Below are 27,784 nucleotides of genomic sequence, written 5' to 3'. Positions count from 1 at the left end.
CTGGGCACAGTTTCTATCTTTTTTTTTTTTTAAAGGTACTAGGGATTGAACCCAGGGGCACTTTAGCACTGAGCTGCATCCCCAGCCCTTTTTAAATTTTTTTCTTTTGAGACAAAGTCTCAGTAAGTTGCATAGGCTCTTGTTAAGTTGCTGAGTCTGGCCTCAAACTTGAGATCCTCCCTCCTCAGCCTCCAGAGTTGCTGGGATCACAGGCATGTGCCACCATGCCTGACTAGTTTCTGTCAGTTCTGAGGAGAGCTTGGTTTAAGATTCTTCTCAGAAGCTTTTTGCTTTCTCCTTGCTGTCTGGACCAGCCTTCTGGAATCCTACAGTTGACCTGAAGCCAAGAAGAAAGTTCTGGTGATGTGAGAAGTGGAGCCACTTAAATTACTTGCATGATGGTAAAGAATCTCAGACGCTACTCACCGTCCTCAGTCTGCTTTATTACCCTGGCTCTTCTCAAGACTTCATGTTTTTCTTTTGGTTCCATTTCCCATTTGTGACCATCAAAAGAGAAAACAGTAACACTGGTATATGATGAAGAATAATAGTTACGATGTCTCTAGGCACTTTGTATTGTAGATACTTCTTATATATAAACTTTCATTCTAAAGAAAACCAACCCTGCATGGCAGGCTTTATTGTAGGTTTACAGAAGAGAAATCTGAGGCTCAAAGTGTTGGAGTAATTCTCTGAGGTCACACAGCTAATAAGTGATAGAACTAGAATTTTAAGGCAGCTATTGTCTTGGCTCAAAAACTAGTTTGTTCCTTTCTTTCTTTCTTTTTTCCTATACCACTCTTCTTCAAATGAGAAAATAAGTAAAAACAAAATAAGTAAAAACAATAGTCTGAACATTGATGAGGATGTGGAGAATCTGGAACTTTCAATCTATACTGGTGGGAGTATAAGTTGGTACATCCACTTCGAAAAACTATTGGTAGTATCTACTAAAGCTAAATGTACATATACCTTATGACCCCAAAAATAGAATCTTAGAAATATACCAAACAGATATATGTGCAAATACCTAACCAAAGACTGCATAATGCTCAAAGCAGTCACATCTATGACAATTGAAAACTAGAAACAATCTAGTTCATCAAGAGATAAACAGAGTGTGACATTTTCATGCAATGAAATTTTCTATGGCATAGGAAAAGAATAACCTAGTGCTACACCTAACAATGTACATGACACTTCAGACAGGTGAAAAGGCACCAAAAGAGTACACAGGGAAACATTCAAAATCGGTAAATGGAATCTGTGGATTAGAAGTCAGAATGATGGTTACTTTGAGGAGTGGGGATGTAAATGACAGGAGGGCCAGGAGGATTTCATGGTGCTAGTCATAATCTATGTCATGATGTGAAAGTTGGTACCCAGGTGTCAGTTGTGTTCACTTTATAAACATTCTTTGAATTGTAGCCTTGAGGTTTACACACTTTACTTCATGTATATTAATTCAATGAAAATGCTTAACCCCCCCACAAAAAAATTCTCTGAACAAAGGGTAATAATAATGGGATCTACTGTATATCAGATATCTGCTATACCTTGGTTCCCCAATCTGTAAGATATAGAAAATATTAGAATATGCCTCATTGCTTCTTGTGAGGTGTCAGTAACAAAAGTCACTGACTGGCAGAGTGACTTTAATAAATATCAGTGATGGTGTTTGTGTTCTCACCACTGTTCAGCCATTGTACATATGTCATGTCACTGGATTCTTCTCATCATTTTGCAAGGCGAATGGCACTATTCCCATTTTTCAAATGAGGAGAACTGAGGTTTGTAGAGTTTAAATCCCTTGCCAGATGTCACACAGCTAGTGAGTGGCAGGGCATGATTCCATTGCCTAGGAGTTAATGATTGATTTCAGAGAAGACAGAACCCATATAATAGATAAATAGGGGACAGTGATAAAATAGAATGGAAAGGTGGGATTGATAGGGCCAAGAAACCTGGGTGCAGGCCCAGATTTTGCCCTACTTTCTTGAAATGATAATGTCACAGGGTGTCTTTGGACTTAATCTCAAACATGAAAATACTGAGCTAGATTTTATTCCCTGAAGTACCTTTTGCTCTACAGGTCTGTGATTTTCCATTTTTGTCATCCGGTACAGGGCTTCTTCATGGCCTGGTTCCCTCAGTTTAAAACCATTTTCCCTCTAAAAGCATGCCCTGGCCTCATCATCTCAGCACTTTCCCTAATTGCCTTTATACTGTGAGCTGGGGTCATTGTACCGCTACTTATGCCCACCAGTCATTCACCTGTTTGTGTCCTGGAGACTACAAGCTCCTTGAGGACAGGGACTCTTACTAAATTTTCCCCCTTGTATGTTGCCTGTGACAGTTCACACACCCAAGGAAATCTTTTGTTCAATTAAATATTTAAATCCAGAGAAAGTTCTTTTTTTTCTAAGTAATGTGCAAGAGGACAGTCTTGGGCTGTTCTGGACCTAAGGTGAAGACCTGGAGAAAACTTTTTTGTTTTGTTTTATTACAGGTCTGGGATAAACAGCAGCAGAATGGCTAGATTTAAAAAAAAAATCATTAGATGATTTTGCAGCTCCCCAGCATGTACTTGTGAAATCGCAAGTTCGATCAGTGTTTAAGCATCAGTGGAAATCTCAACCCTTCCCATATGGAACAGCCCCACTTAACTCAATGTCATTTTACTTTATGAGATAGTTAATAAACAGGTACTGTATTTGATCTTGTGAGTGTAGCCCTCTATATTTAGCTTTTCCAGCTTTAATAGAACTATAATTTTAATCATGATTATTACTTTACATTTTAATTATAATTTGGTGTGGCTTAAGTATACATTTCTGAGAGTGATTGTGTAATGAAAACAGGAATTAGCTTTTCATTAACAAAATAATGGGAGAGTTCCCACTGCATTCTAGTCTGTGTTCAAAATCTAAGGGCTGGCCTAAAAATAGCAAGGGGAGTTTAACATTTTGGTTAAAAACATGCTTCTAAATTGGCTGTGTTCACAACCCAGTCTCTCTTGTTCCATCTTGCTTCATCTTGTTCTTTCCCTTTTCAAAAAATAAAATAAAATAAAATCTTAAAAGGACTTTGATTGTGTCTTTCAGATTTCAAAAGGCTTCTTTTATTATTATTACTTTTGTTTAGATAATTAGCACCATGGAGCCTCAGGTGTCAAATGGTCCAACATCCAATACAAGCAATGGACCCTCCAGCAACAACAGAAACTGTCCTTCTCCCATGCAGACAGGGGCAGCTACAGATGACAGCAAAACTAACCTCATCGTCAACTACTTACCCCAGAATATGACCCAAGAGGAATTCAGGAGTCTCTTTGGGAGCATTGGTGAAATAGAATCCTGCAAACTTGTGAGAGATAAAATTACAGGTATGTTCTTTCATATTCTAGACTTGAGACTCTCAGCTAATGTTGTTCCACTGGATATGGGGACTCTAGCAGAAATGCATGTGTGTGACTGTGCATCTGAGTATCTGCATAATGTATCCTGCATGCAAGGATGGCATGGATACACAGTTCTAGACTCACACCACCATACATATATGTACACCACATAAAATCATATTGCAGATTGCTAGGACTAGGAAGCTGATGAAGATCTTAGAGCTTCGGCAACATTATGTGAAATGATCCTTTGGTTTTATCCTCTTTTATTCTTAATCAGCCACCACTTCTCTCCGTTCTTTAGTTCCCACTTCTGCTTTCTGCTTTCCCATACTTCACAGTAGTTTTTATTTATTTCTTCTCCTCCCAAAGCATTAGTCTGTGTGTGTCCAATGTTCTTCCATGTGTTGAGACAGTGTTTTAAAGGGTGCCACAGGGACTATGAAAGGGTGACACAGCTACTCATTGTCCCTGAGGAGAAGTAGGCCCTAAGGATAGTAGTTTATTCGGGAATATAACTATTCTGCAGTAGGAGGGAGATATTAAAGAAGATCTACATTTGAAGTATTTTATTTTATGTATTTGTTTGTTTTGAAGATACTCTGAAAAGTCAGGATCTTTTTACTTGAAAGTGAAACAGTACCCTATAGAATTTCAATATTTGAGATTTTTACATTGTGATTTTTTTCCTAATTAATAACTGTTCTTTGAGGATCTGATGTTTGCTAGACAATGATACTATAATTCTTTTGGGAACATTTGCCCTGTAATCTTGTTGGAAGTGAAAACATTTTCTTAGAAAAATATTGGACTACACAGTGATGGCAGTGAAGCTGCTACTCTCTGGTGCTCCACTCCTGAAACCATTCACATCAACTTCGAGTGCTTGTCAGTTGTGAGTATTGACTTTTGTTTCCCTTTCTTTGGATGATTTAATTGACGAGCAACTGGCCTAAATTAAAAGGAAGTTCTATGATTAAAATAGAGAGATAGGACATCTTGATTTTAAATCAGTCTATAATGTTTATGTATGGCAATAAATATATATTCTCCCATTCTCATAATTCACATGTGACTTTTCCCCCCTTATAAATTATTTTGCAAAATCATAAAACTGAAATAACAGTGCTACTTTCTACAATGTAAATCACATAACCCTCCAAACACAATTTCCTCGTCTATAAAATTGGAAAGTAATGCTTATCTCAAAGGGAGTGTTTTAAAGATGAAAGGAGAGGCTGGCTTAAGCACCATATACAACACTTATTGTGTAGGAATCTTTCTGAAAATGGAGGTCGTTGCTATTATGGATATAGCGAGTAGGCCTCAAGGAGAGTGACCAGGACAGGTCTCCAAACACAGCCAGGCTTTAATGATCTTATCCCAGAGCACATCTATCCTTTAACAGAATTGCCTACACTTTCAGAAAAGCGGGTGTTTAGATTTCTGAATAATCTTTATATAATAGGATGATAATTCAAACCAAATTAAAACCGGTTAACCATATGATTCTTCCTCCCACTCCTATATAGAAAATGTATTTTTGATTTAGCCTTACCTTCTAAATAGGGATTCTGCCAGCTATATTAGTGAATATTATTAATCACCTTTTCAGAAGATTTCCCTTAGAATGGTAGTGAGATTTTTGTAAAGTACTGATTCATGGTGTTGATCCTTGTTTTCTAAAGACACATGTTTAAACAAGCAGATTCCTTTACTGAAAGAATGCTAATTTGGTAGTTCACCGAGTGTATTTGAATAGGAGTGACAGCTTCGAAGACAGCCTTTAATTTGGTATACAAAACCAAAATTGTCAACTTTGGTTTGTTTAGCACCCTCTCCAGCACAAGCAGAGACATACAGTAGCAATCTGAGCTTAAAGAAGAAGCTTATGGGTTGAAAGCAGAAATACAATTTAGGCATAGATTTATAATCATGCAATTTTTTTAAATTCAGGCAAAATTTTTTTATTTGTATAGATCTTATGGGAATGAGGCAGGGAAATAGAGAGACCAGAGATATTTGCCCTCATTTGGTAGCAGTGTTTAATAAAAGTAGAACTTGTGGTTGTAAAGAGTGCTTATTAAATTCTTCATTTACACTACCTAATTAATTCTAGCATTTTAAATTAACAGTGAAACTGGTCCCTGCTGTACCATTCCATAGATGCAGCATATTTCCTCCATCCACCCGTTGTTCAGGTTTAATTGGCTATGCTAGAAGTCAGAGAAGGAGGGAGAGACAGGGCTGTGGGGAGATGGGGAAGGAGTGAGAATTGCTCCAGCGGAAGACCCTCTACAGCCTTCTTTGGGGGGTAAGTCATAATACAGGGTGGGAGAGGTGAGGTACATCACACCAGGCAAGTGGAAAGGCCTCCGCTGGTGGTTCAGATGTCAGGGTAAATGACATCATAGGTATTTTTGTTGCCCTGATTTTTAACTTCCCAGTCCCCCCTTTTCCTCCAACACCTCCTACAGATCTCAATGCATCTCGATCCTGTGAAGTTTACAAGGAGTTCTAAATATCCAGTGGGAGGATTGGGTGGTGGGAAGTGGCAAAAAGATAAGAATTCAAGATTAAGATTTTCCAGGCCCAAACCACTCCCTAAAAGAGTATAATGGATTCTTTTAGAAGAATCTGTCTTCTATAAAGTCCAAATCCCTTGAGAGGAAGTGACTGTGTTGACGGCATTACGAGCAGGCTGGACTCACCCCTGGATGTGGGTTATTGATGAATTCTCCATTTGAGAACACATTGAAGAAATTTGGGCATGAATTTAAGTGATGTAGTACTAAGAACACAATTGCCACCAATTAGCAGGCACTTTTATGCTAAACACTTGTAAGCAGTGGACATAACTTATTTCGTTCAATACAGAAATAAGTTATCTATTTTCTTAGATGAGGAAACTGAACCTAAGTGAGGCTAAGTAACTTCCCAAGACAGAACAGTTATTAGCAGGTGGTGGAGCTCAGGGAGTTGTCTGGAGTTTCCAAAAGCATGATTTTATGGGAAACATATACTGGTGAAGACTCCTGCTTAATCCCCACCCCATAACCCAGTACTACATTTTATTCCTTTCAGTGGAGATTGCTGGCCATCCTCAGGAGAGTCCGCCTAATGCACCATGGCTTTAAACAAGACTTTTGTGTATAAAGGGAAGCAAAGATAACCATATTTGTCATCCACTGGGAATATAATTCAGTCTGTGTCTTCCTTCAAGATAGAGCTGAATTTACTAAAAGTGCCAGGTCTAAGATTCCCTTCAAGTGCTTTTGGACATCTCTGTTACTTATTAAGTAATGTCTTCTCAAAGATATTAGATTTTCATTTACCATTTGGGAAAGGATGCTTATCAGGGTAATATAGGAATCAGGGAGAGAAAACACATTTCCTGTGTTGCTTTTGTGTGTGACCACAGTCATGTGATGGCATTGGAAGCCAAGTCCTTTGCTTTTCTCCTTCATCCACCTGCAGTCTCTGCTGCTGAGAGAAAGAGCAGTGGCATGTGGCCCACAGAATTCATGCAACCTAGAAACTCAGGCAAAGAACAGCAAGCCTCTGGGGAATTTTTATTATTCCCATGGACTACAGAGAATTGATTTGTTTTTATTTTTTGTTTTGTTGCCTTTTTGGTTTTGGTTTTGTTTTGTAAGCATTGAGTTTGCTTGCTGAATCCAAATTTATATATATGATTAATATTTTAGGGAAGGATACATATAGCTTTACCAGGATGGGCCTGAGTGACTCAGAGTGAGTCTTTAGCTAGAACGCTGAATTGCATTTTTATAAATGCCTATCATCTAACCATCCCACCCAAAATTAATAAAGGGGAGAAAACAACAGAGAAAAATTCTCAGAAAGAAAGAAATCCAATAAAGGACAATAAGCATTTTTGCCTACTTACATTGTGTGATTATTAGCATCACAGAGATAAAAAAAGAACTACATTTTACTTGCTGTCACTTTCCATGTGTCCATGAAGTGTAACTTGCAAGGGTAGATTTCTGTCCATTTCAGGCAAGTAAAAGCTCTAAGGGGAGGTTTTGAGGACAGGGTAGTTGGATCTGCACACTGTTGTTTACAGAACTGAATATATTGATAGACTGGCATATGGACAGACCCTAAAAGTGTTGTGGATAGTTGGAAAAGGCAGGATCTTTGTTAGCTGTAGCAATTGGAGAAAGAAAGATGGAGTAAGGATTTGGAGGAAAGAAAGGCAAAGGAATAGAGCTAAAATTTCAGTGGAAGATCAAAAACACTTTTTATTCTTCTGTGCTTTTGACACCAGAAGTAGAGCTGAAACGTGCCTCTTTGGAAGCAGTGGTCCGATATGAAACACCGTTGCCAGAATAAATGCCAAAAAAAGATGTTGGTTAGAGTTGCAGAGTTGGACAAAGGCATTACCCAAACACCACCTCTAATCCATCTCTCTCTTTTTTTATAACAGATATTTGGCTTAATTAATATTTATTATTCAGTAGGGAAAGTAGAATAAGAAAAGGAAAAAAAAAAAAAACTCTTCACTACTGTGGACATCAGGGTGAATACTTTGCTACCGCCTTTGTATCTGGATTTACATCTCTAATTAAAGGAACTAGCTCACTTTTGATCTGGTGACATGGGGTAACTTCTGTTCATTTCTGAATTTGTGCAAGTGCTAATAATCCTGTGTCTCTAAAAGTGAGATGTAGGACATGGACCACAGTAGTAAAAGTGACTGTTAGAGCTTTCAGGCCAGGAGGCCTGACACCGTTCTGTCTACTGGGTGGAGAGGGCAAGAAGAGCGGGAGTCAGGGGTTTTGTAAGTTACCTCCTATGACTCCAAGGAACTGGGTTTATAAGAATACTAAGGGAATTTGGCTATGCTTCTGAGATAACCATAAACAATAAACAGCTTGGAAAAGTCCTAAAATACAAAAATTCTTTGATTCATTCCTGAAATGTGAGGTCAGCTGTTTATTGACATAATTTCTTATGGCACCTAGCAAAGACAAATAAGAATAATAGCAGCAGCTTTTGTATGTTTTCATGTGCCTTAATGGGTATTCTGGCCACTATATTAAATGCTTTAAATATCATAATTCACTTAATTGGTAAATAGGGATTTCTCAAAGAATCATAAGAATAGGCAGTGTTTAATGAGCACTTGCATTGTGTCGAAGGTAGAGTATCAGGTAATCCTCAAGACTGCCGTTTTACAGTTTAAGAAATTTGAATTTGGAAGCATCCAAGTAACTTGCATCTGAGTGACTTAGCTTCCAAGTATGGGAACTCTGACTGTGAACTTTTCAGCATATTGTTTATCTCTGGCAGTTTCCTCCCAAATATTAAGCTGACCCCTCCCCTTTACAAGCCAATTCGGCTTATGTACCTAGGGAATGAAAACCTTCAGTACAAGGAAAACCTCATTAGAGTTCAGAATCTTTTGTTTTGGAAAATAGCACACTGTGCATTAGAGAAATAAAGTGTTTGAATTAAACAGATTGCTGTTTACCTGTACAAGGAAGACTACATATGAAATGGTTTTTAATTTCTGATTTTCTCCCTTCTTGAAATACCCTTCACTGTGTGCACCTTTTCTTTATTTTACAAGCACTGTATTGAAACAGATGCTGCCATGGATTTAAGCATAGTTAAAACCCAGTCACAATTAGGCATATCCAAGAAAATCCCAAGATTTGATTAGCTAAATGAACTTTTCCTACATGCACATCAGAGGAATATTTGTTAGTGATGGGAAGAGTGGAGGAGATGGTAGCATTTATCAGCATATCACCATATTTTGCTCTGATTTGGAAAATGTGCTTGGTGCAGTGTGATATATCTCCTGCATTCAGAGAAAAATCAAGCAGATTTGCATTTGTCATTTTATTTATTACCTCCCTGCAGTCATCTTATATATTTTCCACAAAGAAGAATAAGAGAGTTTTGATTTGTTGACTTGGGTTGGTTATTGTTGGGGGTGAATGGAAAATTTTTAGGTATGGTGAAGATTTGGCAGCCTAATAGGGTTTTACAAAATAGAATAGGGGTCTGCCTTATTAAGGGAAGCTTGAAGAATGTCAGAACATTAAGTGCAGACAGTAAACCATGTAATCATTGTGCCTCTTACACACTCATCAGGGGCAATCAGAGACCTTCCATCCTTCCTAATTAGGACTTGGTAGTTGAGCAGAGCTACGAGACTTATGCTTTGTGCAGGTACATCATGCGTCTCTCGACACATTTTCCCCAGGATGATGCCGGTCAGGATTACAGATCAGGTGTGCATTCCTTTTGCCTCCTGACTGTCCTCCCCTCCGTCTTTCCTTCCAAATAAGCCAGTTATGCCCTGCTTCCGAACTCGGATAACCATAGGAAAGTATTCTCACATCCCAGGAGAGATGTCTCAAAGGATTTTTACCTAAGATGTGAATCAGGCCTGGGTATTTTAAGGATTTTCTATTTCTGGGCTTTAGCTGACTGGTTCGTAAGACCGATTCCCTGTTCACCCAGCCTCCTCTCTTTCCCTAATACACATTCACTCCCTTACTCCCCCCTTCTCGGTAGAATGGCCTGGTTGATTGAGACTAGGAACTAAGCAGGAAGGTAATGTCAAACTGAAATTTCCACACATTATCTAAAAATGCAATTCATCAGCTTCAGGGTAGGAGGAAAGTGCTTTCTGAAATGTGCTAATGGGAAATTCATTTTTTTCTTGTCTTCTGAGAGGTGTGGTAGTGGTGATTTCTTTTTTCAATCTGCCCCCCACCCTCATTCTGCATCTCCCTTACTGCTCTTAACTGATGAACTCTGTATCTGTCTTTATTCCTCATAAGAAGTGAAGATCTTTAAGTTGCTTTTTCATTTTTTTCTACAGTGCCAAAATTGAACTTTGATGGGAGAAGATATTTCTAGTTTGGAAAAAAGATAAAACTCAGATAGAAAACATATATTTGTGTAAGACTTTTACATTTGTAAAACATCAATCAGCCAACAGTATTTATTTAGTGTCTACACTCTCAGACCAAATAGATGTTATTCTCTTTCCTTCTTGCTCTTAAATTCTATATTAGGGTCTTTGAAGAAATCAAAAAGGATAAGACATAGTTTGTGCCCACATGTTGTTACAGGGGCAATGAGTGAGGAAAGCCAGGACAAATCATAGGGCCCTCCATCAGCCCACAAATCTGGAAGGCACAGTTGTGATGCGTATCACCATCCATCTACCGTAGCTGCGTTATAGGAGTTTTTTTTTTTTTTTTTTTTTTTTTTTTTAAACCAAGGTTCAGTCTTACCATTCCTGACCCTGGCTGTTAATATCATTGGAAAGTTAGCACAAAAGGATTCATAACAATATAACGAGGTTGGATATTTGATGGAATGCCTACTGTATATCAGCTACAGGGCTTGGGATATTATCTGTACTGTCTCATTAAAACTTTATGTTTTGCATGATCAATAGTTATAACTGCAGATGAGTAAGCCACGCCTAGAATTAGCTGCTGTGTGGCGTTACGTTTGTCTGACTACAAAGCCTATGGTCTATTACTTTACCACTCTGCCTCTGCAGAATGAAGGTAAAAGCAACATCAGTTATAAGTGTGCAGAGGAGGAAAGGCTGACAATGGACTGAGGTTCTAGAACAAGCATCAAAGAAGAGTGAGACTTAAACCTGGCCTTGAATTTAGCAGAAATTAGATTGTAGAAGTAATTTATCCAAAAAATCAGAGCTTATAAGTGGTAGAACTGAGATTTGAACCCATGTCTGCTAGACACTAAAAACTGTGTTCTTTCTACTTTGCTATAAATAACCCTACTTAACACAAACAAGGTGACAGTTTGCAGATTTCACTTGACATCTATGATCTGAGAATCATTGTGTCACTGAGGTCAGGTACATATTTGCTCTGTGACTTTTTCCATGTACTTCAGTTTCCTGTGATTTATAAGTTTGATTTTCTGCTCAGCTCATGTTTTATAATTTGAATGTCTAGTGAGGTGCAGGGCCGCATCAACACAAGGGATATGCAGCTAGTTAAGGGTAAGCAGTCTAATTCCGATGGGTGCTAATGGAATTTCTCATCACAAACATCTTGAATCATATTAAATCATTTTACTGGTGGTATAAACATAAATACTTCATGATCCCAGATATCTGCAATTTGTGTTTGTTTTCAGAGGCTTTTTTGTTCAGTACCTCCTGTAACTTGTGGAAGTATCTGATACAGGCAATCCACTTACTCTGTACATGAGGCCAGGGCAACCCAAAGATTTGAGTCAAGAACATGTAGCTTCTGATTTTCCTTGCTTTTTCTTCTCTTTTCTGTGCTTATTTCCTGTCCTGCTTTCTCTTTTTGCCTTCCTATTTATTTCTGTGCTACTTTGATCCACACAGGATTTGAATTGACTACAAAATAATATGGAAAAGTGCTAATTATTAAAATAGTTCTAAATTTAAAAAAAGAAGACTGAAGAAAATGAATGTAGAATGTAAAAGGAAAGCAGAGGAAAATTGATAAATTAAATGTGACCTATCTGAGAAGTAAGAGACAAACTAACCTGGGTTTTCTTTACATAAAGGAAAAATGGATGGTGATGACCTTCATTCCTTTCTCAAGTGGTAACCTGAAGTTCAGCCCCACACTCCTTCCCACACCCTCACCCTAGCTCTTGCTGTGGATATAACTGTGGAGACAGTTGCCAGCTATAATACAGGATGGGACGTGAAGCCTGAAATCACATACATGGAACTTTTCTTTTATCTTCTTTCTTACCTAGACCCATTTTGGATTGATTGACCTGTTTTTATGGTCAGGGCAGGCAGGAACACAGAGAAACTGCTTGCATGGAGTCCCTGTCTGTTAGCATAGAATGCCATCAGGGTGCTGAAGGAGGTGTTCCAAAGCAGACCTTCCTTGCCCACTACCCTGACTGAAGTGTTACTGGCTTGAGTCTCTTCAGTCTTGTCATCCTGAGGTTGGGCATGCTGGAACTTCATTCAGTGTTCTGCTTCCATCTTTGTGTGAAGAGTCCCCATAGTGAGTTCTGGCCCAGAACCCTGAGCTGAATGACAAACAGGAAACTTGAATGTCACTCTCACTTCCTGGTCCTGACAGTGGAAATCAGAGCCAGTCCTCAGACACCTTTGCTCTTCCCAGAGCCCCTCACCAGTCAGTGGAGCCTTCCCAATAAGACAGACCACCTTGTAGGTACCAAAGGGAGAAAACACTATCCAAGAGCTCCATAAAACAATCATACTTCCTGAGCATGGCACTGAACTAACCAGAGTGAGACAGACTTCAATAAAAGTGCTGCCCTTCCCCACATACGCTTAATAGATGAGTGGGTGGCCTTTTAAAGTTACTTTATCCCTGGGGACTTCCATTTCTTCAATATATAGTAGGGAAGATAAATCCTACCCGGTTTTCTTTGGCTGGTACTCTTGAGTTCAGACTAGTTGACATATGTGACAGCATTTTGCAGCAATAATGAATCCCAGTTTGGGTGGTCCTGGCAGATCCTAAATGAAAGGCTTTAGTTCTGTATTTGAAAATGTCAGGATAATTTCTGAGATTCTTTCAAGAATTAGGCCACTTTCACAAGCAGCATCATGATAAAATGGAAGGATTCACCAAGTTCTTATTCTAGCTGCAGAATTTTCAGCAGATGGAGCCATTCTGTGCCCTTAGGTTGTTATCCACTAAATGGGGATAATAATACTGGCTGGAGTGTTGTAAGGTCAGATGAGCTGCTAATCTGTTGGCAGGTTGTTAAAGCGATACGCCAATTCAGGATATTACTGTGGTCACCCAGAAGGTAGGACATTGTAAGCTGGGGACTTAGGAGGGTGAAGCAAGTAGTCAGCCCCCCCACCCCATGACAGGCTGGCTTTGCTTTCTAGTCTGCCTTCCAGATGTTTTGTTCAGTTATCTACGTACATCTCAGCAAAAGCTGATTAACTCTCTCAGACATCAGTATCTAACTGTTATTAATGCTCAAGCTGATCAAATTACAATGCCACAGATCCTACTTGTGCTGTTAATATTAGATTTTGGATTCCGGTCTGTAATGAATGATTTTTCCTCCATGCATTGGAAAAATTAGTTAGCAGAGTTCATAAGAAAGTTTAATTAGCAGACTGTTTGTGAAAATAGCGGTTGTGAGTCATCGTTAGAATGAACTAACATTTCTCAGGTTTGAATTTGTTTTTCTGTTCCTTGAGCAGCCACATAGGATCCTTTTGTTTGGGAAACTGCTGTCCACATGCTGCCCACTTGAACTGCACTGTGTAATAAACTAATAACAAAAACATCAGACTCTTAGAGAGGAAGAGGAGGTGTAGGGTGTCTGTATATTTGTGTATGTGTGTGTCTGTCTGCCAGAGGAATATCACAGACTCATTGAATCCAGCACTGTACTAAGCAGCATACCCTAGTGATTAAGAGCTTGATTGCCTACATCTATACCCCAGACTTATCACTCACTAGCTGGGTAACAGGTGAATTATTACCCTCTCTGTGCGTCAGTTTTCCTCATTCCTAAAACAGGGATATTAATAATAATATTGTGAGCATTAATATATATAAGATATTCAGAAAAGTACCTGTTGTATAGTAATATGATCATCCATATTTTATTGGTGCACTATAATTATATATAATGGTGGGATTTGTAATATAATTCTTACAGTAAATCTGTGAAGTGTAGATATTATTAGCCCTATTTTACAAATGAGGAATTGGACTCAGAAAGATTAAGTAAGTTGTTCAAGGTCACATAGCTTCTAAGTAGTAGAGCAAAGTTGAACCCATGTTTGTTTGACCTCAAAGCTTCTACTTTTATCTGTTATACTATACTACTTCCCAGAGTCATATACCTAGTTAATCAAGTATAGATATTGTGCATGTGTTTTTCTATATGTGTATCCCTACAAGTGTGTGCTTCTGTATCCATATAGGTATACGCAATTATGTTTTGTTTATTTCTTGGGTATTTGGTTTTCCTAGTGTAATTTCTAGTGATGGTTGCATGCTGATTATTCACACATTATGAACTAGAGCCAGATTTGAATAATGTGTACCGAGATGAAAATGAGTCTTCTGATACCCAACTCCTCTCCCCACTATGCATCTTTGTCTTGTCTAGGTTGTCTCAGAAGCAGAACTATGTGATATATTCTGAGAAACAGAATCACAGACTGTCACAGCAAAGAGAACTTAGGGGTGTTCTCTGAATTGATCTCTCCTTTTCTATTGGCTTCTCAAGAACTGTAGCTCAGCATTGGGAACCAGACCCTCCACCTTGGGGTAATTTCTTCCTCAGATAGTATTCAGTCTTGTTTGAAAGGGTAACATTCATTTGGAAATCCCATCTAAAAGTCTTTCCCGGAGGTGTTTAATCCATACATGAATTAATTTTTTTTTAAAGGAGGCTCTGCCACAAAATAAGTTTGGGAAACTGAAGTGAACCAAAATTGACTTCTTTTATCACTATTTCTCTAAGTCTGTGTTAACATGCATTCTAAAATGTGTTTTATAAAGCTTTTTTTTTTTTCTTCTGACCTTTTGTAACTGTATTTTCCAAGCCAGGAGGGAAGAATGGAGCTCCATGAGGGATGTTTGCAGGGGTAGTAGAGAAGGAGGCAGTTTGGAACAGTTCCTACATGACTCTCCTTTCCTTTATTAAGAAAGAGGTGAGGTGCTCTACTGCATGAAGATGGTCAAGTGGAGGCTCAGTGTGCTGAGAGAATCTCCTCTAGTCCCAGGAGAAGCATCTCTCTAGCATCAGCATAGTGCCATCACACAGTAGGTAGTTTTTGGGAAATTATTGAGTACTGAGCACATTCTGGGCATGACTCAAACCATGGGTTCATTTGGTGTCCTGATTATTGGGATACCATCTCATTTTCCATTGTGCAAAGGCGCTGCACCATTAGAAAGTTTTCACATGTTGCAATCTCACACTTATTCCCGGGCTCTCATTCATTTTCACGTCTACCAGGAATTTGACTCAATGTGATGAAGCTGCTCATACTTGCTTGGTGTAGCCATCCCCCAGCATTCTTTTAGCCTTAAAGAAAGCCAAGAAGATGGCTTTCCTAATCGGTTCTTGCCCTACAGACTGATTTCTAAGTGTAAGTTATTTTGTTCTTGAGATTTCATGTCTTTATTTTCCCTTATTTCCTACCTGCAAGTTAAATGGTGATTGAGAAAAAGGAAAAACATACATTTGTTTCTTGTTTCTTTTCTTCTTCATGAATCTCATTTTTAAAAATTTGTTGGTAGTGGGCATAGTGGCACACCTCTATAATCCCAGCTACTCAGGAAGCTGAGAGGCAGGAGGATCACAAGTCACAGGCCAGTCAGGCAACTTAGGGAGACTCTGACTCCAAAATATAAAATAAATAAATAAATAAAAATAAAATTTAAAAGATAAAAATTTTTGGAATCAAATTAAGCTGTCAGACCACACTAATAAGCTTCATATGTGGTACCTTACTATCAGTGAACTTGATGACAGGGAAGGAGATGTTTGTGTCTGCATTTCACAGAGCTATTAGTGGTAGGTCCAAGGCCAAAGATCCCCAAGTCATTTTTTCAGAAGGTACACACTGAGCCGGGCACCATGGTGCACACCTGTCATCCCAGCTACTCTGGAGGCTAAAGGAGGAGGATTGCCAGTTCGAAGCCAGCTTCGGCAATTTTGTGAGACCCTGTTTTAAAATTTTAAAAAAGCAAAGGAGAGGGTGTTGCTGGGGATCAGCTTTATGGTAGAGCATCCCTGGTTTCAATCCCCAGTAATCCGCCTCTCCTCAGCCAATTAAAAAAAAAAAAAAAAAAAAAAGGCCACTGACAGAGACTTTCAGACAAAGTCCTGGTCCTGCTGACAAAATTTGACATCCTGATTTATCTCTACATAGACAAGTTATTTATCTCATCTCCTTCAATGGGAGCCATTAATTTTCTTTTACTTTAAGTGAAAGCAATTTTAATAGATTTATATTCAGTAATATTTGTCAAGCATTACTTTGTGCCAAAGCCCTCTCACATAACTTATTTATGTGTTATCAGGAGCTTTCACAGGCCCTTTATAAGAATGTTGTCTGGTGGGAGTCTTGGGGGCAAAGTCTTAGTACTAAATACAGTAGCTCTTTTCACCCACAGACATTTTACCCACAAAGAGTCTCATTTTACCCCATAGCTAATTACAGTGCACATAATTAGTATTAACCTGATAGTTTTTCCTATCTCTTCCTTTGTTGCTAAACCCTTGTCTTTAACATCAAGTGCATTTCTGGAATCACCTGTTAGTTTGCACCCATTCTGGGTAGGAAGTCTTGTCTGTCGATATCCATACCTTTGTTTCATGTGAAAATCAGCCAAGCAAGAATTAAGAATTCTGGTTCGTTTTTTTGTGGTTACCTGGGAGTTTGACAAAATACTCCTCTTTTTGTTTCAACCCTTATTAAAAATATTTTTAAATGTGTGACTATTCTTTCCTGTCTTGTAAGACTATTCTGAACATAATTTAATTTAATGTTCCTTCGATTAAGAATCGTTCATTGCCCCAGGGTCATCAGTCTGAACATTTCTTCTTTTTGTATAATAAATGCTGAAGGTGAGATAGTTGTCACTGAGGCTTCTATTGTCCCCGGTACATTACCTAGAATATTTTTTCCTTTCAGTCTTTTTTTTTTTTTAAACTAAGTACTTGATACTAAGCTTTTTATCTTATGAATTTCCATTCTTTCCTACACAAACAGAAGAAAAATAGGACTCAGATTAGTTCCATTTTTCATTTGTTGAGGTTTATTATTAAAATTTATATTTGAAGACCTGTCATTTGGAGCATTTTATAAGGACAAACCCAAAAGGGTAAAAAAAAAAATCTCTTTTGAGAATTGGTTGCTTGGCTTTTCTTATTGCATAATGTACCCTTCTGTTTTGGAGAATGCTGGAAATGAGTGTAGATACTCTGAATTTCCATGTGCCTTATGATGGTTGTGGAGGTATCATTTTCCATCTGTGTGAAGAGTCCGGTTGATGTTTTCTGTGCTATCAGGAAACTCTATTAAAAGCTTTTGTGGACTTTAAGAATTGGATGGATTCATTTTGGCATCTGAGGCCTCTGGACATGAGTGTCTTTGATCTTAAATGGCAGCAATAATGCCTACCTTGTCGATTGTTTAAGGGAATAGATGAGATGATAGAAATAAAGCACTTGGTACAGTAACTGATAAAAACCAAAAAAAAAGATAGCTTTTTTGTTACTATTCATTCACTTTTTAAATTCATTCATTTATCCACTCAACAAGATTTATTGAAAGTCTACTATGTGCCAAACATGGGTCATACCAAGGTTAAGACATCCCACATCCCTGTCCTTAATAAAAGTTCATTGAGAAATACATTCAGTTCAGTAAGCATATATTGAATGCCTGCTGTGGGTCAAGCACTTTGCTTATTGCTGTCTTGACACCCATGATGAGTAGAAATGACATCTACTTAGGAAGCCAGAATATAGCTCCTAGAAATAACCAAGTACTGACTAAAGGTGATTTCAAATACTCTGGGAATTTAGAATGAAAGTCTTGGTCTTGGGTTTTCAATAGTGTTGTTAACAGAGAGCAGACATGCTCAAAATTTCAAATTCCTAGTTGATTCTTGACTCTTTGCCAGAGGTATAGGGGGTGTATACACATCTGAGGATAGATTAAACTTAGAAATCGTATTGACAATACCATTTCCACAACCAGTGGCTTTGTGGAAATGATGACTGTAAACTTAGTGGCAATTTTCTGTCCTCAAGGGACAGGTGATCATGTTGTCCTCTCCTAGAATACCCTTCTCTGCCTATTGCCCTTGTCTATCTGTTGTCTCACTGTCTTGTCAATCTTTTCAAATGAGTCTCAGCTCAAACATCATGTCCTTCAGAAAGCCCTCTCTAGTTCTCCATATCATAACACCAAACCATACTCCACTATCATTGTTAATTCCTGGGTCTGACTTTCTTCCTTGATTCTGAACTTCTTGCTTCTTCCTTAATCATCAGTTCCTGTATTTGTAGAAGGGATTTGAAGATGAGTGATTCTAAAGTCCTTTTAAGACTGGCATTCTAGGATGCACCAGATTCAGTTTGACATGCACAACTAAGCTAGGAGGATAGGAATGGGGTGCTTGGGTTTTATTTTGGAATCAACTGGAAAGAACAAGGACTTGGAGATGGTACTGAAAAACAGGCTCTCTCTGTAGAGGCACACTGCTAGGTTGGGACAGGTGGTTTAGCATACAAATGAGTGTATATTGCAGAAACCAGAGCCCTGCAGAAAGTACACCGGCTCTGGAGTCAGGCAAACCTCCCTGCCATTTCCTAGGCAAGTAACCTTGGGTAAGTCATGTCTCTTTCTGGGCCTTAGTTTCCCTCTCTGTAAAGTGAAAATACCTGCTTCAGAGGGTTATAAAGATTTAAGTAATGGTGTGAGTGAAGTGCTTGGGCCAAAGTGCTCAATAAATATTTCTTACCATTTTTGCTTTCTCAGAAGTCAGGATAAACTGACACTAGCTGTGATCTTTGAATCTAAAATAAATATAACTTAGAACCTTTGAATCTTAGTACTAGAGGGGATCTTATGGGTCAATCTTACATACTGTTTCAGCATCTCTAGACAAAGAGGTCTGACTTCTGCTTGCATACTTATAGTCATGGAACCCTTAGCACCTCACAATGTAACCCACCCCCTTATAAAATCATTATAAGAAATTCTTCCTTTAATCAGTGCAAAAATTCACGCTTTCATTTTCTACTCCTACCAGATCCTTTTTCTCTCCCTTGTGTATCACATAGGAAGTATACCCATGTCTTCCCATGACAGTCTTTCAAATATTAGAAGGAGCTTTGAGCCCATTTAGAGTCTTTTCTCCTTCAGATTGAATGCCTACTGATCTTTCAATTGTGTTGTATAGGATCTGGTTTCCTCTCTTACCCAACTTCCTTTGGACACAGGTGAGCCTCTGGTAAAAAATGATTTTGCTGCTCTTCCTGGTCCCCTTTTGTCTGGTATGTGGGAGGACTGGAAGTGGTTTAGAAGGTGTAAATATGCATGTGAATAGATAATATTCATTCATTCACCCAACAAACATTTCCTGGATATCCAACAATGTCCTGAAGCCTTTATAGATCATAGGGGTACAGGGATCATATTGGTCTCAAGTTACTCCCAGCCTGGTGGGAAACTGAGACTTTAAGAGATGCTTTTGAAAAGGTGTGTTAGTGCAGGTAACCAGTAAGATTGAGGGGATTTTTACATATGTAAAATTTGCAAACCTACCCCCACACTGCCTTCCTCCTTCTCTGATGTATTTTCTCTCTATAACTTAGTATCATCTGACAACTTTTACATTTTACTTATATATTTCTTATCTATCTCCCTCACCCTCAGTTAGAATATAAATTCAGTGATGGCAGAAACCAAGTATTATTTGTGTGTTCCCAGTGAGTGGAACTAGCCTGACACATAATATTGCTCGGTAACTAGCTGTGAGATAAATTTCATGCTCAAATTCAGCCCTCAAGTTGGACCATCATAACATTGATGGGGGAACCCTATCAAACCTCTGTATTTGTTCTTCAAAGCTCAGTTGAAATGTCCCTTCCTTCAGGAAGCCTTCCTTCCTCTGCTTAATCAGAATTAGTATCCACCTACTCTCTGTTCTTATATATGACTTGAAAGAAAAATCTCTGCTATATTTATTATTTTTTCTGGGCCATAATTAGTTCTTAGAACTGTCTTTCCCTTTTACATAAAAAGCTTCCTGAAGGCAGGAACAATTTCATGGTTATTTTGGAATCCACTCAGTGTCTAGCATGTAACAATATGTGCCAGTTTTATGTGGAATTTATGTGCTTATTGCATATCATGTGCTCCAATGTAAAAGAAAATCAGAAGAATGCTCCACCTTCGAGGAGGTCAGGGCCTTGTTGAAGAGATAACTTCCACACTGACATTAGTGGAAGGCAGTGTCTAGTGGGGCATGAGAGAAGAGGAAAAGGAATCAACCTCTATGGAACATCTGTTACATGACAGGCCCTGTGCATGCACTTTACTGTTTAATACTCCTAACAACCCCTGAAAAATATATTATTGACCCCATTTTATAGATAAGAACACTAAAGCAAAAAGAGACAAAAAGAATACAAAATTTGAGGACAAAAAGAACTAAATATGTTAAGAAATTCTGAGAACTTCCTCATCAGAGCTTCCCTCCCCATTACTCTGGGTTGGGTGCATAGTTTTCCCAGGAACCAAGGCTCAGGGAAGTTAGTTTAACATAAGTAGGGTCACACAGCAATAAGCAGAAGAACCGAAATTCAGACTCACATCTGACCCACTCTAAGTGACCAGTGCATCTCCATCTTTATTGTGCTTTTGAGTCACCTGAGGATCTTGTTGAAATGCAGATCCTGATTTGGTAAGTCTGGGATGACTTGAGAATCTGCATTTTTCACAAGTACTCAGTGATGGCCACACTCAAAGTAGCCAGGCTTTAAACCATCCTTAATTTTTGCAAGTGTGTAAACTACCAAAAAAAGATCAATTTTCTGACTAATTAGATGTAATAACTTGAGGTTGTCAGGAGAAAAGTCAAGACCGAGATGACAATATTTTTAAATCCCCCCACCCTGCCTTACAGGAGCGAGGAGAGGGAGCAGAACCATTGGTGCTGTAGAACCCAGGGTATTTCCAGTCAGTGTTAGACCCCCCCAAGGCCGACTGAGTGAGCTCCCTTGACTTACCCAATACAGACGCTCTGTTGGGCACTTACAGCCCCTGTGAGAGAAAGAGTAAACACACAGACCTGGGTCGGTTTGAATCCTTAACCCTGGAGGCTACTTCCTAGTCAGCTTTGGGCAGGTTATTTTAACATTTCTTAAGCTTCACTTTCCACATCTGCACAGTGGGCTTGGTGATACACAGTTCACACAGGATGACATGAGGTAACATGAGTAAGCCACTTAGCCCAGGGTCTGGCACAAGATGGCACTAAATAAATTATAACTGCCATTAGTCCCCATGTTTAATCTCCACAGTGATCCTTTGATTGTGAGGATTAAGGGATTGTCTCTAGTTTCCCAGATAAGGAAACAGGCTGGTGAGGCCTATATGACTTAATCAAGGTTATACACAAGTACAGTTTTGAGCCACATGCACATTTATAGATGCAGGAACAACCACAGATCCCTCTGCCCCTCTTTTGGATGTGTAACGACAGATTCAAAGCAGCTAACAGCAGGGAAAGGCATCTCAGAACTGGCAGTGAGGGCATCCTGGGATTTGGAGTTGGCTGCGATTAACCTAGTATGTGAATTATTGCCAAGCAGGTGATCTTGAGGTGACTGGGGATTTTATCATGTGCTTTTAAGAACAGAATTTCAGCCTGAGCTAGGGATTCTAACGTCCACAAAAATTCCTTACTCAACTCAGAAGTTTTCCTCAACAGCATCTACCCATCTGGTTGACCCCTTGGGGGCTTGCAGATGAGGGGAGGAACTGTTAGGTTTCTGGAGAATGATGGTTTTGAAAGAGAAAGAGCAAAGTGTGCAGGTTGGCAGTGTAGAAATGATGAGATTCCTTCCAGCCAGCTTCTCTGCTGCTGTGATCAGCCATGAAGATGTCAGCAGCACAATAATCCCTGGGATCCTAAAGGCAAGGAAAAACCACTTCTACCCAGAATCCTGGGAATATAAAGGATTACAATCAGCTATGATCTGGTCACTTACTAGAGATTGAATATGATAAAAAAGCCCTACACAAAACCACTTAAAATAGTTTACTTTTTTACTTAGATGATCAAAAAAGCCTCTGAGATATTTCTGGGCCTCACAATATTAAATAACATGATATTAATAACATTTTACTTCAAATGGGGCAACTAGTACAGCAGTATAGCAAATAGTACAGGATTTGGAGCCAAAAGATCCAGATCAGAGGATCCGCAAAACATGTCCCAAGGACCAAATTGGGCCTATTGCCTGTTTTTCTAGATAAAGTTTTATTGGACCACAGCCAGGCATTGGTTGATATATTGTCTGTGGCTACTGCACAGAAGCAGAACTGTCATGACAGGGACTGTAGGGTCCACAAGACTAAACTATTTTCTGTCCTAACCTACACATAAAAAAATGTTTGCCAATCCCCGATCTAGAATGAGATCCAGCCCTGTGATATTGGGCAAACTACAGTTTTCTCTGAGCTTCAGTTTCTCCATTTGTGTAATGATGATTACCTCTTTTCACCCAGGATTGTTGTGAGAAAAAAATGCAATAGAATGGATGGGAAAGCACTTTCTAAATCCAAAATCACTGTGGAATTTGGGCAGGGGTGATTCTTGTTGTTCACCTGATCTGTGCTAGAGGAGAATTCACCCAGGACATCCTCTGTGTTTCGTTTTCCAGTCCCTGGTGTCAGTTACTGTGTTCCCTCCTTCCTCGCAATGCAAAAAGAATTCCCCAGGTACTTTCTCTGTTTTCTTTCTTCCCTCAAATGTACAAAACATTCTAGTCATATGCTTCCAGAAATGAAAGATTAGTACAAAAGCATACATTGATTCTTTTACTTACTAAGCATTTGTTAAGTACCTACTATGTGCAAAGATACAAACTTTTATAAGCTAGTTCTTATGGAAAGAAGTGTCTGGTTTCTTAAAGGAGAAGTTAGATTCAAAAATTATTTTAACAGGGTGGAGAGTGGCCATGTCTGGAGGACATTATGTGTTTGTGTGTGCACATGCCTCTGCTGCATAAAAACAGGAATATTTAGGTTCAGATTTAAGTATAGCTTGTTCATAACAAGAGCCTGTATAATCCAAAATACTGAGGTGACTTTAAATGTACCACTATGTATAGAGGTTTTCTCCTGGAAATTACATTTTGAATTATAAGTTTCCATCCCAGACTGCCAAGAATGCATTTCCTTCCTGTGCATGGTAGGTGGGGACCCCTCACCCCATGCAGCTGGACAGGACTCTTAGGAACTGATCAAATATGAGGGTTGTAGGTCATGTGGGCATCAAAAAGTCAGATTCTCACTACAGCTGATAAGTTTTGGAGATAGTCTTCATTTCATAATATCGTTTTTCTCTAACAGAGATAATTCAATAAGCATAACTTTGATGATTTCATTTTTGTTTGTCCAACTTGCCATATATATAAACTTATAAATTGGGAACAAAACCAAGGTTTGTTCATTTTCTTTTGCCATATCTATATACTCAAATCTTGTTACTCTGTTGATAATAAAGGAAAAAGATGTAGCTATTGGGGGAAAGAATAATAAAAAGATATCATCCATTTCTGAATTGGAGATATATACGCACTTAGTTGTAGCCTTCAGACTGGATCCCACAGGCCCTCCCAACATGGTGACTCTCTTGGGACCCGTGGAAAAAATGTCATTCTTTGTTAATGTGTTCCATCTATATTTGTCCATGTTCATTTAAACATAGAACTGCAGATCCAAAGCCCACCACCAATATATGCCCACCAAATATAAAACAAAATTCTTCTTCACTTTATTCTCCCTCACAACTAAAACAGTTCCTAAAAGAAATGAAGCTTGGGTTTTTATATTTTCTACCTATGAAATTAATCTTCTCTAGGGCATTTTAAGAGAAAATACTAGATCCATAGAGTGCATTTTTATTAGACATAGCTGGACCCCTCCTATGATGGTGAGAAGTCATGAAGAAAGTCTGTTCATGACCAGAGTAACCACAGGTAGTTTCATTGTGCTGCCAGTTTATCTCAGATCTTTCAATTCACAGGCAAGTTTTTCCATCTCTGTCCTCTTTTGTTCAATGCAGTGCTCTGTTTTAAAGTTTGCAGTTCATTATTTTGTATCAAGGAGAATCTCTGTCTTTTGTTCCCCTTTCTTTCTGAAATAACCTTCATCTGGTTTTCAGTTTTCCTTCCTTCTTGATGTTAAACACAGTCTCTCTAAACCTAGGACAGATGATGATAGCACAATAGTGCTAATTTTAGTTAGGAACCAAAGTGATGGTGGATTTGGGACTGATACAGGCAGGTGGGTTCAGTGACACATCTTGCTGGTCAGGAATCTTTCCCCCACTTGACCTTTGCAGCCCTCCCAAGACCTGAGCCTGAGTGTGTTTTCCTTTCTCCAGAAGCAAAGGTCTAAAACAAAGATAAAATTTAGAATATAAAAACTATATCCACTGTATTCATTTTAAATTTGTGCCAATATATGAATAATTTGTAAAAGTATAATGTATTGGAAACTTGCACCACTGGAAAACATAATAAATTCTTCCACATATATTCCATCACTGTGATGAATAAGGAACTTTTTCTGTGTGAGTTAGGTGTAATGTTTGCAGCTGAGTGATGTTTTGTTTGTATTTTTTCACATTCTATCTTAATTTTATACAAATTACATTGGACTGAAAAATGGACCATCTGCCCATTTGCTAGAACTCATATATAAGGTTCATCATTGACCTAATTTCTTTAAAAATGCCCTTTTAAAGCAGCTCAACGTGGTACATGACTGTTTTTAAAATGATTATAAGAATATTTTAATACGGCAATTTTTAAGACTTCTTATATATGCAAGGTAAATATGACTGAGGAATTTGCATGATGAAAATGGATTTAATTAGGTGAATGTAGTTAGGCTTGATGAGGTACAGCCAAATTTAGGATAAATGGTATTTTTAAACCAATGAAATTGGTCTCTTGTATTTGCAAAAGGAAGGTTTTCAGACCATGTGGCAGGGCTTACAATCCACACACTGCTCTCTCTTTCTCTCTCTCTCTCTCTCTCTCTCTCTCTCTCTCTCTCTCTCTCACTCTCGGTCTCTCTCTCTCTCTCTCTCTCTCTCTCTCTCTCTCTCTCTCTCTTTCTCTCTCTCCACACACACATACACACACACACACACACACACACACACCACTCATGCATCATAGTCACACCATAAAATGAAAAGAGAAAGGTCCCAGCAGCAGAGTGTGCCCAGCACTCTTTCACGCTCTCTTCCCTCTTCAGTTACCAATTCTGCCTGGTAAAGGGCCCATCTAGCAAAGTTTGCCTCTGTCTTTCCAATTCTAACTGTTCTTCCAAAACACAAAGGCAAATCCTAATTGAAGGCTGTCGTCTGAGGTTTTTCATGGAAAAGGAGATGACAGTCTTCCATGGAGTTTTCTCATGCTTCTCTTTGCTTCCATCCTATGAAGGATAACAAAGTCACCCATTTTCTGATCCAGAACCCAACTTGTTTTCCCAGGTTCCCTCCTACAATAACATAAACACAGACATTTACCAGCAAAACAGAAGCTGTTGGAAAGATTTTTTGGCTGCTGAAATGGGCTCCTGTCACCAGGACATGGCAGGATTTTTGCTGTATTGTCTCCCAGTCCTGGCCCCAGTACTCCAAAGAGAGCTTTATGTAATCAGTCTTTCCTGACATGTGACGTCCTGTCATTTCTCTCCCCTTCGGCTCTGCTACCGCCCACAAATCAATAACATTGCCTGGGAAGTTCAAGCTGGTTCTGCAGCCACCACAAGCTCTGTGTTTCTTAAAGGGTATGTCAGAAAATGTAAAGTTTCCTAATGATATTTCTGGCTGATGACACATGGCAGAGCTGATGGACTATTTATAATCAGTGGCACGATCACAAGCACATTATTTTTGTTTCACTTAGGGGGGAGCCCTGTCACTTGCTACCTCTCTTTGCAGACAATTTGATGCCATCTCCACCTAAAGTAGCTAAATCCTCTTTGCAGAATATGTTTGCACTCTCCCCTTTGTGTTAGGAGCTCCCCTGTTGTCTACAATAGAAACCCCCCGTCCTCCTCTTTTTATTGTTCTGTGGCCCTGGGGATGACGAGGGCAAAGAATGATTTGTAGCAATTGCTTTCAATTCTGGCCATACCTGCTTCCTTCACTATAATGGGCTCCAGTTTTTGCTGCTCAGATTCTGCTACATCCCTCTGAGTGTGGGTGTGGCTGGCATGACTGAGGCCATAGACACAGCTATTGCATCCAGTATTGGCCCTCATTTTACAGGCCTAAGCAGAGCAGAGCTGTCTTTTGTTGAGCACTGTTGTGTTCTAGGCAATGTACTTGGCAGGCTTTCTACATACAATGTCTTACTAACTCTCACAAACTTGTCTGAGGTAAGTGTGTTATCTCCAGAGTAGAGATCTGGGGAAATGGGAGATTAAAGGACTTCTCTTCAAAGTCCCTCAGCTGATAGGAAAAGACCCAGGATTCCAGTTCCAGTCTCTTCTAAAGAATTATACCTGCTTTCTTTCTACTGCCCTGTCCTGCCTCTTCCGGATTATATGAGCATTTGTACATATCAGGTGTGGATATGCAGGGGCACTTACCCATTTTTAGATTGGGCAACTCCTGTAAGTTGAAAGGCCAACCAGAGTAAGGGATGGAAGAATTGAAAATCTCTCAGTCTGGGGATAAACCCCAGTGTAAAAGAATCATAAACCAGAGGAGGGTTTTGATCCACTGCAATGGAAAGTGTTGCATCTACAAAGATACTGAGCACTCTCTCTCTTTCTCTCTTTCTCTCTCTTTCTCTCTTCCTCTCTCTTTCCCTCCCTCTCTCTGTCTCTCTCTCTCTTTCTCTCTGTTTCTCTCTTTTTTTTTTAATGTTTCCACAGGACAGAGTTTAGGGTATGGATTTGTTAACTATATTGACCCAAAGGATGCAGAGAAAGCCATCAACACTTTAAATGGACTCAGACTCCAGACCAAAACCATAAAGGTAAGAGGTGATGTACTGGCTCCTAATTCGGGAGGTTCTGGTTAAATTTCATTCTGTGAATCTAATAAATCCAGGCTTTGTGGGAGCCAAAAGTGGTTTATTTATTCAAAGAACATCTACTAAGTAGGAACATAGGCCATTGCAAAAGAGCGAGATGAGGGCTGAGTATAGGGAAGATACTAGGAGCCATGAGACCTCCAATCCAGAAGGCAGATCAGGTGTCTGGGATCCAAGACCCCACTTAGAGGGCCTGTCAGTCTGAGTCTGCTCAGATGGCAGGAGCAAGCCAAGGGGAGAAGCTGAGGCAGGGAAGCTGTTCCAGGTGTGAATAGTGTGGACTAAAAACCAAATGCATTGAGAAGATGAGGTTAGAAGGTGTGAGTGCCAAGTCAAGAGACATGAACCAATCTGAGCAGCTTGACTTTGGCAAGGGGTGGTTGGGAAACTCCCAACCCTGAATTGGAAAGAGAAAGTCAGTTATAAATATGCACACTAGTGTAATAGGAATAGGTGCTATAAAATCAATGAGAACATAGTAAAGGAACAATAAAAATACTAATATTTCATCAATCTAAGAGTAATAAGGCAGGCAGATAATATCTC

At 39.1% G+C, this 27,784-nt stretch overlaps 1 protein-coding gene across 11 annotated transcripts in view; it reads left to right on the top strand.

The window, feature by feature from the left end:
• Positions 1–27,784, top strand: part of Elavl4 (ELAV like RNA binding protein 4) — a 132,204-nt gene that overhangs the window by 82,817 nt on the left and 21,603 nt on the right. For 7 of the 11 annotated variants that reach the window (XM_047525356.1, XM_047525364.1, XM_047525330.1 and 4 more), the window contains 2 exons: positions 3,145–3,385; positions 27,078–27,181. In XM_047525356.1, coding sequence (XP_047381312.1) covers positions 3,145–3,385; positions 27,078–27,181 — 345 coding nt within the window. Of the gene's footprint in view, positions 1–314; positions 402–3,144; positions 3,386–27,077; positions 27,182–27,784 lie in introns of all 11 variants that reach the window. The other 4 variants (XM_047525396.1, XM_047525385.1, XM_047525380.1 and 1 more) reach the window with 1 other exon arrangement.

Source organism: Sciurus carolinensis, chromosome 1, assembly GCF_902686445.1.
Source record: "Sciurus carolinensis chromosome 1, mSciCar1.2, whole genome shotgun sequence".
Classification (NCBI taxonomy): Eukaryota; Metazoa; Chordata; class Mammalia; order Rodentia; family Sciuridae; genus Sciurus; species Sciurus carolinensis.
This window is presented reverse-complemented; position numbering and strand designations above follow the sequence as displayed.